General features: G+C 47.4%; 1 protein-coding gene across 1 annotated transcript in view; it reads right to left on the bottom strand.

The window, feature by feature from the left end:
• The window catches only part of LOC144107084 (uncharacterized), a 331,526-nt gene that overhangs the window by 113,482 nt on the left and 203,065 nt on the right, over nucleotides 1–14,979 (bottom strand). The window contains exon 10 of the mRNA XM_077640067.1: nucleotides 5,904–6,044. Within this exon, the coding sequence (XP_077496193.1) occupies nucleotides 5,904–6,044 (141 nt within the window). The remainder of the gene's footprint in view (nucleotides 1–5,903; nucleotides 6,045–14,979) is intronic.

Below are 14,979 nucleotides of genomic sequence, written 5' to 3'. Positions count from 1 at the left end.
TGCGGCAGGGAAGGACATAGACCGGATGTCTGCCCCAGCCCAGCCGAATCGAAATGTGACTCGTGCGGCAAGCTGAATCCCGGGGAAGATCACGATTGCACCCCACCTTGTGCTGCATGCCAGGGGAATCACCACTCCTACTCAAGGGAATGCAAAACAAAGTTTCTGGATCCCATCAATAAGCCTAGGAAACATCAACATTTCGATGATCAGGAAGAGAAACCGACAACCAGTGGCCCCAGCAAGAGCTACGCGGCAGCTGTACGCACCAGCCGAAAAGAGCAGTTCGACAAGAAGGAATCCAGAAGAGCGGCCTCCAATTCTACGTCCAGGCCCAGGTCAAGATGTAAGTCTAGTCAACGTCGCAAATCGTCAGGCCGATCCGGAACGGAAGAGTCAAGACATAAAGAGCAGGGGTCCACCAGGTCGGTCTCCTTTGGATCCACCGGCACAGGAGACGCCAGGCACCCGAGAACGCGGACCGTCTTCTGAGAAGCAAGAAGACTCAAGACACATCGTAAAGGTGGGCTATGCTGGGTTGCCTACATCCCTCCCCGGAAACGCGATATCTGAGGAGTTTAACGACCTGAAAGCAGAAATTATTCAGCTAAAAAACAGAATGAGGCGTTGCGAGCTGAACTTAAATTGGTCAGGCTGCAGTCACAAACAACTCACGACAAAACACCCGAAGCCCGGCCAAACTCAGTCAGTTTATGAGCGCGTCAATGCAGCGCTGAGGGTTGACAGAGAGGAGCAGGATAAAAAGTTCCTACAAGTTATTCAGATGGTCAAAAACGGGCTCGCAAACGAGTCCGCCAACACTAGGAAATGCATAAACTCTGCCATTGCCACAGTCCGAGACGAATTCAAATCGAAACTCAACGAGTGCACCTTCAGAAATAAGAAATCGAAATATGCCGACAGGCACCCCCTTCCAGAAGAGGACGAATAAGGACCATGGCACATAGGGGACAGGAAACAATTATTTGGCAATGGAATTGTCGGGGATTTAAAAAGAAAAAAGCCAGCCTTCAATTTTTCATCGACACGTCGGAGAGGCCACCTGCTGTAATAGTACTTCAAGAAGCAAATACGGTCATCAGCATGAAAGGGTACAAAACTTTCCAAGACGAGCATAGCCTAGGAATACTTGTTCACAAGGAGTTTACCGCAACGCTGCAACAACCGCTAGCCGAAAATATCGAACATGCTTACATTGAAATTCTTCCCAAACACAGGGGAAAACGCAGTTTGCACATACTGAACGTGTGCAGTCGCCCCAGGGACTCATGTCGTCAGATAGCCACGCTATTTAATAATTTTATCAAGAGGGCAGGGAAGGACCCCCTCGTCATAGCCGGTGATTTCAATGCGCCCCATCAAGCATGGGGATATCACTTTAACAGCCCGAAAGGTAGGAGGATCCTTGAGATCGCTGACAGAGAAGGGCTCACAATCTTAACGGATCCCCTGCAACCTACCAGAGCGGGTAATAGCGTCAGCAGAGACACCTGTCCAGATCTCACGCTTGTGAAAAACTGCCTGCAGGCCACCTGGTCTAACACTGGCGAGTCCCTGGGCAGTGATCACTTCATCGTCTCCTGCACTGTTCAGGGAGTTAAATGTCGGAAACCATTTTGGCAAGGCTAGGATTGTGAACTGGGACAAGTGGAGAGAGGAACTTGCACGTCTCCCGGACGACGATATCACAGATATTGAGGCATGGACAGCGCTGCAGATGAAAACCGTCGCCAGGCACTCTACGACAGCGAACACCACGGAGGAAACTCCGGCAGTTGACCCGCACCTGTTACATCTGTGGGAAGCCAGGAGATCTCTGACAAGGAGGTGGAAAAGCCAAAAGTTAAATCGCAAGCTGAAGACCAAGATTGCAGAACTCACCAAAGAAGCGGATGACTACGCACATAACCTCGCTAACCAAAACTGGCTCAAGCTGTGTGATGAGCTCAACGGTAGAATGGGCACGGCTAAAGCATGGGGACTCCTCAGATCCCTTATCGAGCCGAACTCAAACCGGAAAGAGCAAACAGACACGCTCTGTAATGCTTTGCACAGCTATAAAGGGGACAACGAAGCCCTCATTGCAGAACTTGCACGGAAATTCCTCGATCTGGGATCCTCGTACCCTCTCCCTGCGCACACCGGTGCACCCAAAGAAGAGATGGACCAAGACGTAACGGTTGAGGAACTGAGGGCGGAGCTTGACGTCATGGGTAAGAACACCGCTCCTGGACCGGACCAGATAAACACCAAGATGCTCTTTAATATGGATGACATCTCTAAGAAAATTAGTGAAATACTTCAGCACGCAGTGCTGGCACAATAGCCAGATCCCCGACTCCTGGAAATTGGCTTTAGTGCGATTTATTCCCAAGCCCAATAAGCCATGCGATATTGATCATTTACGACCGATCTCCCTGACGTCGTGTCTGGGTAAACTGTTCCAGAGGGTAGTGAACGCCCGACTGAAACGACTCCTGAGGAAGACTGATATCCTCCCTGACACGCTGTACGGTTTTAGAGAAAAGCAGTCTACACAGGATATTCTCCTCCGTATCAGAGAGGATATTCTGGACAACCCCGGCAGATGTCAGGTCAAGGCCATCCTTGCGCTCGATTTAAAAGGGGCATTTGACAATGTCAACCACCAGAGAATACTGGATGAGCTTAACAGCATAAACTGTGGTGACCACACATATAATTACGTGAGGAACTTTCTCTCCAATAGAAAAGCGTCAATAAGTATTGGTGATCGGACCTCCTCTCCGTTCAATCTAGGTTCCAAGGGCACCCCGCAGGGAGCGGTCTTGTCTCCGCTTCTCTTCAACCTGGCCATGCGTGGGCTACCAGAGAAGCTAGACCGCATCCAAGGTATTGAGCACGCTATATACGCCGACGACATTACGATCTGGTGTTGCAGCGGTAATGAAGGGGAAATTCAAGGCCGGCTTCAGGAAGCAGCGGATGTCGTGTGCCAGCATGCGGCGAGGCATGGGTTAACGTGCTCTCCCGAGAAATCAGAGTTACTACTGATCGACCGTCGAAAGAGGCAGAATACGGGGCTTTTGCCGTCCACTCCCTCTGTCGCCATTACGGTCCAGGGTATGAGCATTCCGATCAAGAAAAAGATCAAGATCCTGGGAGCCATCATACCCAGCGGCAACACTAACACCACTACAATCAGACAGCTCCAAGCCTACTCCGAACAAGTCTCTAGAATGCTACGCCGGGTAATCAAGAAAAGAAATGGGCTAAGAGAGAAGGAGGCCCTAAGATTAGTTCAGGCTTTCATTCTGTCTAAACTAACATACGCCACCCCGTACTTACGGCTTATCTAAAAGGAGAAAGACCAACTAGATGTTATTATTCGAAAGGCAGTTAAGACGGCGCTGGGACTCCCTTTATGCACATCCACTAAGCGCTTACTACAGCTGGGGATCCATAACACCATCGACGAACTAATAGAGGCCCACCGTGTAAATCAAATTGTCAGGCTCTCAACATCTATGCCTGGCAGGAAAATATTACAGAAGCTGAGAATCAGTCAACCCCGCGAAGTCGCTGAAAAGATCGACATGACCATGCAGATGAAATCACAGATTAAGACTCACCCCATACCAAAACGCATGGATGAGGAATATAACAGAGGACGGAGACTAGCCAGAGCTAGACACCTCTCTAAGCGCTGGGATGGAAACAAGGACACGATCTACGTCGATGCGGCTGGACCTGTTAACGGAGTCGCGGCAATTGCAGCAGTTTCACCCCGGGGGGATATCATTGCAAGCAGCCTTATCCAAGCTGTGGATACCACATCGGCTGAAGAAGCAGCTATCGCACTAGCGATATCAAAGAACAGCGAGGCAACGGTTATGTCCGACTCACAAGCAGCGGTACGCAATTACCTCAGAGGCCGCGTTGGCGCTCCGTGTTGGGAAATTTTGGAAAGGTCTAATCCTTCCAACATCCAGATCTTCTGGACGCCAGGGCACCTCTCAACGACGGGCAATGAGGCGGCCAACGCAGCTGCTCGAGCTCTCCTCCTCCGAGCATCTGGCACGCAGCCTCTCTCTGACATAGTTGACAACCCCTCACCCTTACTAAGCTACGCAGAAATTACGGAGTACTATACGATCACAAGAAGGAAATATCCTCTTCCTCAGAAAACCCAAAGTAAATATGACGAGCACATAATCAGGCGACTACAAACTAATACTCTGCCCAATCCTTACCTAATGAGTAAATGGTACCCAGAAACCTACCATTCGTCCTGCCACTTCTGTGGAGCAGTTGGCACACTCTTTCACGTGGTTTGGGAATGTCAAGAAAATCCAGACTTGGACAGCAATCCCGATCCAACTCTTGAGCGCTGGGAGGCAACCCTTCATAGCCACAGCCCACTCGACCACAAATCGCTGGTTGAGAGGGGTCGGATTATGATGACGACCAATGGGTTCTCGTACTGAACCCACCAAGTTTTTGTGCTCTGAATAAATGTTTTTCCTTCTCCTGCAGGGTACCAAAAAGGGCCGGAACCTCGAGCGGGACTACCCTCTTCTTCACTCAGAAGGAAACCACCCTCGACTGACAGGTGGTCGCAGCCACAAGGTGGACGAGCGTGATGGCAGAATTGTGCTTGGGTGGACAACATAAAAAAGAGCCCAGTGTAGAAGAAATACGTTCAATCAAAACTGCTGATTGGGCGAGTCGGTGAGACATGATTCGAAATGGCCAGCGCGGAAACAGACGAAGACAAGAGAAGAAAAAAAACACTAAATACAGGACGGGCGCTCACAATTTGGGCAACTGTAGAAATGTATAATGAAATAATGACTATAATATCATACAGAGGTTCTTGGAGGCACTTTATTTGCTTTTAAAAGTTATAATCTTAGAACCGTGCTCTCCCCAACTATGTGCTCCATCTTTTATATATCTACACATTTTACGATGCCAAAGGAGTAGGTTTCCACTGCACTGTGCAGATTCACTAAACATTAATGTCATGGCGGCAGAGCCACTAAGAAATATTGGTGTTGCAGGTCACTTACGGCCTTTCTAGCAATGACGAGTCAGTTCGCGCTTATCGTTATTCTCTGAAGAAGCCAGCTTTAAAATAAGTGTCTTCGCTACGCACCATTCTCATTTGCACAGCGTACTACATTTTCAATGCTTAATTAGAAACCCTAGCAACCACTGAGCAGTCGTATGAGCCACTGAGGAGTATTTATCTGTCTAGTATATGGTTTTCTTATCAAACTTTTCGCAACAAGACGAGCAATTTTCAATGCTTTCTCTGTAGAGCATACACATTTTAGTGCGAATTCCACATGCTTCGTGTTACTGAAAAACAATTCAAGTGAATAGAAAACCTGTACCGGAAGGTCACAGCACATCCACGTTACGTCGAGTCGTGTACAGCAATCGCGACCCATGAAAACCATAAATCAAAGGCTTCAGAAAACCCATCAATCAAAAGTAATTTCGTACACTTTTATGTCATTCACGAGTCGTATTCTGGCAGATAACTGCGCCGCTTTTATGTGAAAAGGTTTTAGCACGGTTAAACAGGAAGCTCATCAAAACTGCCAGCGATGTTTTTTGCTGCAAGCGGTAGTGTACTTAAGCCTCTGCGATTACTATACACATATTATGTTCCAGAAAGTGCTGTTTTTCATCATTGATGCTGTTAGGTATTTAGCGCAGGTTATTTATTCTGCCTTGTGAAATTACACTCACTCCCAACTATACCGGTGCTTTTAAGCCCACGTGTAAAATGAGGTGTTCAGTACGTTACTCACTATTAGCGCATAATCAAAACAGAAAACATAAAAAGAGACGTAATAAAAATAATTACAATAGCTATATATTTAAGTACTCACAGAAATATCGTCAGGTCTTGGAAACCAAGGCGAGCATTTAACGCCTGGTAAAATATCATCTTCATCCGCATCTGTATAACCTCCCGTCGAAGCAATTGCTACAGTCTGGTTCAAAACTTTGTTTAGGGTAATTGCAAAGTCCTGCATGAAAATAAAAAATGTATATGATAGTCACACACTACATTCTGAGGCAGCAAATTTCATTCAGTAAATGTTACCCCCTATACAAACGCAAAGGTTTCAGGAGCGCTCTTTTATAAATAGAATGAACGTTCCTGAACTCAAGCATATAGCACATTGAAGTTTATCAGAGGTGATATATATAGTAGTCGTCTGGTGAGCCAGAATCAATGCCATAAAATCAGCCATCGCCTTTAGGCTCAATGCAATCTGAGAACTCTCCAAATCACCCTAGGAAGCCGGTTGTGTAAAGCCTTCGGCATGTTTATCCGCGCAAGAATCTTAATCCTAACTCCCACACGACTCCTGCATCCACTGTTAAATTTTTCTTCCCTCTGAATTCGGTCTATTACGACTTGCAATTTTGGTTGACTTCTGTTTGCACTAATCGTAATGCCCATAATGATATAGTTTTTAAACTTTGAAGATAATTGTAAAGCTTGTCAGTTTCTTTTTGTCACAAAATTTCACCACCTTTTCATCATAATTACAAGGAATAGTTCACGTTTTGCAATACATTTTCATGAACATTTTGGTGTGCCAGAAAACATTACGAATAAATTCTGGCAAACGGTCATTCTTTAGGAAGTGATCATTTATTTGTAGCAAGAATGCCATCTTTCTAGACTATACAGAAACTCATGCATGCGAGATGGACATTTCAGCGCTCGGAATATACCGCAAGTCAATCATTTTGCACGTCTTCTAAAACATCGCGAAATATCTTTGAGCACATGTGTCGGTGCCACTTTCTCTGCTCGGCAGAAAAATAAAAATGCACTAAAGCAGCAAATTTAAATGAATTCGGAAGAACAACTTTTCGTCGAATAAAATTAGCTGGTGCTTGTGCTACTAATGAGCCCTAAAGACCCGCATACACGCACATGCTTCAGTGGTAGTCGATGAACATGTGAAATTTGCGTGGGGGTAATAGAAGAGGCACACCATATATGATAGGCAGAGAGAGAGAGAATAAACATTTAATTGTAAAAAGAGGACCGGAGCGGATTGTCAGTGGGGTCGTCAGTCCAAGACTCCAGTGGCTTCCGCCGACGCTTTGGCGATGGAGAGTAGCGCCTCCTGGTCTTCCAGGGTGCAGCTGGCCAGCGTCGCCTCCCACTGCTCTAGCGTCGCGTTGTGAGGCTTTAAGTGGTTAGGTTTATCTGAGCATGTCCATGTAATGTGCGTGAATGTGGGAATTTAACCCCACCAGGGACATACATGCATCAGTGTGTAATGTTAAGTCAATGCGGTGTAGGTGATAAAGATTGGGGAAAGTGTGTGCTTGAATGCGTCTTAGGTGTTAGGAGACCTCTTGGAAAGTTTCTTACGTGGCTGGGAGTAGAGACTCCTATTTAGGCGGCGGGTCTCTAGGCGGGTAGAAAAATGATAGCCAGAGAGACTGATGGAATTGATGAAAAGAAAAAAATACACCAGAAAACGAGGAAACGCCAATATCGAATCTGTGCATTAACATTCAGCAGCCGAATGAATTGCAGCGCTGGAGACTGGAAAAGCCGCGCTTCCCCGAAAGAACAAGACTAGTGTGCGAAATTGCTTGAAATTGGTCATTGCACTTATAATAATATTTATAATTGGCTTTTGGGGAAAGCAAATGGCGTAGTATCTGTCTCATATATCGTTGGACACCAGAACCGCGCCGCAAGGGAAGGGGGACAAGGAGGGAGTGAAAGAAGAGAGGAAGAATGAGGTCCCGTAGTGGAGGGCTCCGGAATAATTTCGACCACCTGGGGATCTTTAACGTGCACTGCCATCGCACAGCACACGGGCGCCTTAGCGTTTTTCCTCCATAAAAACGCAGCCGCCGCGGTCGGGTTCGAACCCGGGAACTCCGGATCAGTAGTCGAGCGTCCTAACCACTGAGCCACCGCGGCGGGTCATTGAACTTGGCAATACCCAAAAGAGAAGAGTGATTGCGTAAACCATACAAAATCGTTTGTAGCAAAATCGCTTGTAACATGTAACCATGTTAATAACGCTTCAGTGCCTTCATGTCTGCAATAGGAGACATGGATCGCATTCGCATATTTCGGGCGTCGTGGTAGACCAACAAAATAGCTATGCCTTCTGTTGCACCAATGGTTACCCGCGGTTAAGGCTTTTCGCAAATAATTGCTTCAACAAAGAACCAATTGTGTAGAGCTGGAAATTATATAGAGCTTCAACCCTGAGTTTTTGTCACGCTCTTGTGCTTCTGAATTCAAGAGATGGAGTGGTATTTCTCTCGTGATTTCGAAAAGCAATCACTATTCCTACAGACAATAAATACAGAAAGTTTACCTTTTTTTTTTGACAACGACCTATTGTTAAAGGCTCTATTTACTGAGGGCGTTGTTCTCTGCTCGGTGGTTTAGCGCGGAGGTGTGGAGCTTCTTCCCTGTCCTACTACTTCGTTGCTTCTTCGGCGCCCGTAGTAAGCGCCTGGCACTTCCCCCGCTTCGGGCGAAGCAACCTAGCCCAGCCTATCAGCGTACCGAAACTGGTAGAGAGCGATCCGTACTACGTGCCTAAATAATGCTTTCCTAGAGTAGCGGCTTTGTGGAGAATGTCGAGATACCACATTGTCCAGGTCATTGATCTGGGCGCCCAACATGAACGGTATACTGAGACATCAACTCCTGGGACAAACCACGCTTGCGGATGGGCGTCCAGAGCGATACAAAGTGGACAGGCAGGTAGCAGCCATCCTTGGGCCGTCGACTGTAGCGCTGCTTAGAGCGCTCCATCGAGACCGGGGCACGTAACCTGGCAAGCCAACGAGCGTCTTCAGCCCGGAAGAGGGCATGGAGAGAGAAATGTGAGATAGTTTTGAGAGAACTTCAAGGGGGAGGGGCATAAAGAAGGAAACACGGATTATAAGCAGTTGTTTCATATCTGGAGGTCTTAAGGTGTACGTAGCGGAGAGAAGCACATCATCTCAAATCATGTCAGGGCAGTCGACATACATCTCAAGCATGTTCGTTAGTGCCTGGTATGTACGTTTAACTGAGCCTTTCTTTGTGTCTTGTGGTGTTCAGTGACGAAATTGGCAAGAGCAGGTTGCAGAATCTGTTCCATATCTGTCATAAGCCAACGGCCACCGTCATTGACAATTACGGAAAAAGATGCATGACGGAGGACGACAGCATGAAAAATAAAGACAGACACACCAGCAGCTGTGGCGGAAGGTTTGGCCGCAGTTTCGCAGTAACATGTGAGGTGACCGACACAGGCTGACCAATCGGTTACCATTGGACGAATGGAGAAATATGCCTAGGAGGTCAAAGCCCACTTGCTCGTAGGAGCAAAAATACCAAAGGAAAAGTTGCTAAAAGTTTCAACCACTGACACTGCATACTATAGGTCACAGAACTCTGAACCATGAGAAGCAATTTTATATCAGTAAAAACGTTCATAAGTGGTGGAAAAGCTCCACAGAAACCCCACCCACAAAAGAAAAAGTGCTAGTAGAAATCTATAAGATGTCCACAGCAAGGTTCTTGTAAAGCAGCGCATTGGATCTAAGCCAAACAAGGAAGACACCAAACAGCGCTGAACTGAAAACGCAATGGTTCTTGTCAAGCAACGCAACAGCTTGAAGCCAAACAAGGAAACACAAACACAATGCTGAACTAACAACAGAATGGCTTTATTCTGCGGTTAGTTCAATGCTGTGTTTTGTATCTTTGTGTTTTGTACCTTCTTCGCAAGCTAACCTCCAACTTGACTAAAGCAATTGAGCTATATGAAAAGCGAAATATGCTACGACACCACCCGGAATCATATACGGTGAACGGTTGCTCAAAATTTTGGTGAGTGTTTTCGAGTATACTGTCAGTGACTGCCGAGTGACTGCAGGGACGTCACACTGATGACGTTATAACCGGTGACACATTATGCGCACACATTTTGCGCGCACGTTTTGCGGCGGACACATATAGCCTAGTAATGCTGGCTGCACGCTTCGCGCTTCGCTTTTCTCTCAGTTGTTTTGTAGAGAACGCGTTCAGAAATACTGGAAATAAGTGCACTTGGATAACCAGCACTAAAAAGGCAAGCTATTGAGTCATCGAAACTTTGGCTCAAAATGTGCGGGGAGATTTACCGAGCTGCCTGAAGATTGTCGCTAGCTACAGCCCGTTCTAAAATGAACGGTATCGAACGGTAGTGCACGTTTCATGGACCTAGGATATTACATCCATCACGCATATGACTCAGAGAAAGTGAGCAACTTAAACTGCGTTGTGTTTTCAACTACAGACTCACAGGTGAACTTGGGTGTGCCTGGCTATGGGCTGTAGATGCGTAGGATTTAATTAGTGGTAGTCACCATGCTGTCATGTTGCACCTCTTGTAAAAAGGCAGGTAGGTAATTGTCTACGCAGCGGTACACCTTTCTCACTTGTAGGCCAGTAAGATTTTCTTGAATTCGGTCCATCGCTGACAGGTCTATCTTGCACAGCACGGGAGCAATTAACTGATGAACCTATACATATTTCGGACCTTTCTACATACAAATGATCACCGAAGCTGATCGCTGTGTATTCTAGACACAATTAAATTATACCCATAGCCTGAGCGCAATTAAGATCGGGGCTTCATTGAGGACGTAGAAACTGGCATCGAAACATTGCACAACAACCAGGTGGTGCGCAATGTTTCTTAAGGTTTATGGTTTTTATAGTGTTTTTTTCAGTTGGCCCCTTTAGGCGGCCACTACTGCTACGCCAACAGCTCCTCAATCAGTATGACAAGAACTGCTCCGCCAGCGAATGGCACCTCATAATGTCCTGCAGGTCCGCTCATAACAGAAGACAATTGGGGCACTACTCTGTTGAAAGGTCGCAATTACGCCGTCGTCAAGCCTGAACCGCAGTTGTTACATATAGGACGCTGTGGGCACCCTGTTACATGTCCTTAACCAATCGGTGGGTTTTCATGCGATAAAATGCAGATTATTGGCTTGCAAAAGCCAGTAAATTTCTGCGCAAACACATCGTCTGTCTAGTTGAGAGGGTTGCGACGTTAGTACAATGCCAAATTTGAAAATTTGGGGACTAAATGCTGACATGCCTTGCACCGAATAATATGGCAATATGCCAACCTAACTGGCACACTATTCCTACCTAAATCACCAACTAACCTGAACCATATACAAAATAAATTTTCATGGTATAGCCAAGTTCTACAATTTGGGGCCAATTTATTAATATTAGTAGCTGGCGAATTTCCAAATTTTGCTACATTTCAAGGATTTAGTTCAGAAGGTCGAAATTCTTTATTACTTTATGTGCACGGGTAGTACACAAGACGTGCGCTACTTCACTTATAGCGCGTAAGAAAGTCAGCAGAACCAGCATTTCTGTTCTAAGTGCCACCATTTCCTCACTAGCATTAATGAATCATTCCTTCTTTCGAAGCAGCTGCACTTGTGACGATCGGAAGTATACACATACAGTTCGTAGTAATTTCAGTCACGCAAGGCAAAAAATTACTAACTTTTTGTACTCGATATGTGGGGCAGCGGGGGAAACCGGAGGGACGCGGTCGATTAGTCCTTGCGTCGCCTCGTGTGCGATCTCGTTGAGATTCCGCAGGCCGCCCCGTAAGCTACCCATCTGCGCCGTAAACCATATGATTGTGTGATCGATGATGTTACTTCCGCCTAAGATTCGCAGCGCCGGCTTGCCTATCCCGCCTTTGGCGAAAGCTAGAGTCCCTGTATACAGTTGTGAAGCTCGAGTCTTTGAGAGCTAGTGCTATCGCTGCTTGTTCAGCTACCTCTGGCTTCTCGGTGTAAAACGTGAGGGAGTTGCGCGTTTGAGCGTGTCCGTCGATTACTGCTACCGAGTAGGCATGCTTTCTTGGCGTGTACGCTGCATTTACTAAAGCTGTCTGTTCGGGAAACTGCCGGGTACGCAGCGAGGGCTTTGGAGCGGGAGAGTCTTTTCCCTTGATTATGGATCGCGTGTACGTTTTTTTGGGAAGGGGAGCACTTCAATTGCTTCTCGCATGACTTATAGGTAACTGCAGGACGTTTCCCTTTCTGCTATGGTGTTCAGGCCGACCTTGACGAGAATCTCTCCGGTCACTTTGGTACGTGATAGGCGTGCGATCTGTGCCGTGTGCTGAGCCTCGATGATTTCGGCAAGGGTATTGTGCATTCCTAGCTGTAAGAGTAGATCAGTGGAGGCATTATCGGGGAGCCCCATCGCTGTCTTGAATGCTCGGCGTATGTGTACTTCGAGCTTTTTACGGTGTTCTTTTTTCCAGTTGAGCATCGCAGACAGGTATGTGGTATGACAGAGTACAAAAGCGTGGACCATTCTAAGGGTGTTGTCCTCGCTCAGTCCCCTGTGCCTATTCATGATGCGCCGAAACCTTAGAATCGCGTTCGTAATCTTGATCATGAGGCTGCCCAGCATCACCCAGTTGGTGCCGTTACTTTGGATGGTTAGTCCTTGAATTCGTATTTAGCAACCGTAGGAATGCGGTTTCCGTCCCTGTCATGTAAATCTATGCATGGTGTGTGCTGTTTGCACCAGTCGTTGGACGGGCGGCGTGGTCTTGGGGAGGTAGATGAGCAGCTCGGATTTTCTAGAAGAGCAGCGAAACCCCATTGGGGTGAGATGGGCCTCGGTAACCGAGATGGCTGCTTGCATGCGAGCTTCCAATTCCGCATCGCTGCCAGCGGTGCTCCAGAAGATGACACGGTCGGTGTATGTGGTGCGCTCCACATCGGCAATTTCACCCAGTGCGCGAGCGAGCTTTGTCATCGCCAAGTTAAATAAGAATGGTGAAAGTACTGAGCCTTGTGGTGTTCCCTTATCGCCTACGTCAAAGCTCTCCGAGACATGCTCGCCTACCCTGAGAGCGGCCTTTCGGTCCTCCAGAAATGCCTTGACGTAGCGGTAGAACCGTGTTCCGAGGCTGTGGTCAGATATATTTTTAAAATGGCTTGATGTTGGTTGTTGTCAAAAAGCTTGCTCCACGTCGAGTCCCCGTAGCGCCTTGGTGTCTTGTGGGGGCGATCCAGTAGACTTTTCTCGATTCGTAGCATAGCGCCTTGTGTTGAGAGACCCAGCCTCTAGCCGATAATATTCTAGGGGAAGGACTCCTTTTCTTCTACGTACTCCAATAGTCTATTCAGGACGACGTGTTCGGCTAGCTTTCCTAAGCAGGACGTTAGTGAGATCAGCCTTATGTTCGGTAGCTCCAGCGGCTTGCCCGGTTTTGGGATGAGGAGCGTGCTGGCATGTTTAGACTCTGCAGGCAGATGGCCAGTTTTCAGGCTTCGTTGATTTTTTGCGTTACGAACGTGGCCGGGTTGTCCTATAATTCTCGGAGAGCCCGATTTGTGACGCCATCGCGAGGCCTGCTGCCGAGTTACTGTTGAGTTCGTGAATTGCGAAGCGTGCTTCGCTTTCTGTAAAGTCTGTATCTAGCTCCGACTTTGGGGCACCGCCACAGTTCTTCTTTTATAAAGTACTGGGTTGCCCCGATTTAAACGGTAGGTACCGTTTCGCAAGGTCATCCACAAGTGCTTCGACAGTATTGATTTGCTTCGCATGGTGTAGTAATTTAGCTTAGCCTGATGCGTTCCACAGTTCTGAACTTTGTTCTGTTCTCGTCGAGGAGGTGTTTTTTGAGCCCCCACCCACTCCCTTTGCGTATTTTCCCGTTGAGGGAGTTACAGACTTCGTCCCAAAGTTGTCTGGAGAGAACCACGCAGTATTCTTCAATGGTCTTGTTGAATTCGGCAAGTTTTCTTCGTAGTCTTCTGTTGAAACATTGACCCGTCCACCTGGCTAGAATAGAATGTTTGGCTTCGAGAAGATTCGCTAGTCGACTCTCCATTCTCACTATCTTAACGTCCGTAGTAATCGCCCGTTCCGAGGCTACGATGTCTGCTTTGAGCTGCTCGGTCCAACTCGTTACTGTGTGCTTTGTGTTTGCGCCTGATGATTAGAATTGCTGCATCTGTATTGCACGAAATGTGTCCCAACCGATGAGTTTGTATTTCCCTTGCTTCCTTAGTGGCATCTCTGCATCTATTCTGAGAATATAGTGGTCACTGCCAAGGTCTATGCCCGAGTTGTGCCAGGCACATTTCTCGAAGCCCCGGACGAAAGAGGGGTCCAGTGTGGTGTATCGACATGTGGAAGTGCCACATCTAGTTGGGTTTTCCGGGTCTGTGATCAGCGTGACGTCGAGATCGGAGGCTGTCGTGTGAAGACGATCTTCCTTGCTAGAGGGATACGCGTAGCCCCAAGCTTGGTGTGGGGCATTAAAATCTCCACCTAAAATCAGCGGACGATCTTTGGCGATGTGCGCGATCTTGCCCAGAATGCCTCTGAACCCTTGCTCGTATCCTTTGGGCTGCTATACTGATTTGTAGGAAGATGCTTTGCTTGTTCCCTACGTGGCCTTTCGGTATAATCTCGATCCTGAGGCGCTCTAGGTAGCAGGCTGTGTGGCGGATGTAATGCCGAATGTACGGGATCTTCTTTCCATTCAGCGAAGCGACGCCTCTTCCTTGGTAGTATCTGTGGACTTCGGCCTTATAGCCCGTGAGGGCCAGTTCGGTCGTGAGTGTTTCTTGTAACAGGATGACGTGTGGGTTCTCGGTTTCTGATTTGGCCATCTGCAGGAGTACCGCCTTTTTTGAGGCGATGATCCTTCAGTTCCATTGCCAGATGCGGATATTTCGTGTCTTATTTTCCGCTGGCATGTCGACCGTTGCAGCCCCCTGTGCTTGCAGTGAAACCATCGCGATGTGGGCCTTGCGCACCGATGTGGTGTGAACACATCCTGTCCATTGCCGGTACCACCGTGTCGTTTAGATACATTTAAATTATCTGTACTCGCGTGCCAAATATGTACATTTTCTGGTTCA

The sequence above is a fragment of the Amblyomma americanum genome, chromosome 10 (assembly GCF_052857255.1).
Source record: "Amblyomma americanum isolate KBUSLIRL-KWMA chromosome 10, ASM5285725v1, whole genome shotgun sequence".
Classification (NCBI taxonomy): Eukaryota; Metazoa; Arthropoda; class Arachnida; order Ixodida; family Ixodidae; genus Amblyomma; species Amblyomma americanum.
This window is presented reverse-complemented; position numbering and strand designations above follow the sequence as displayed.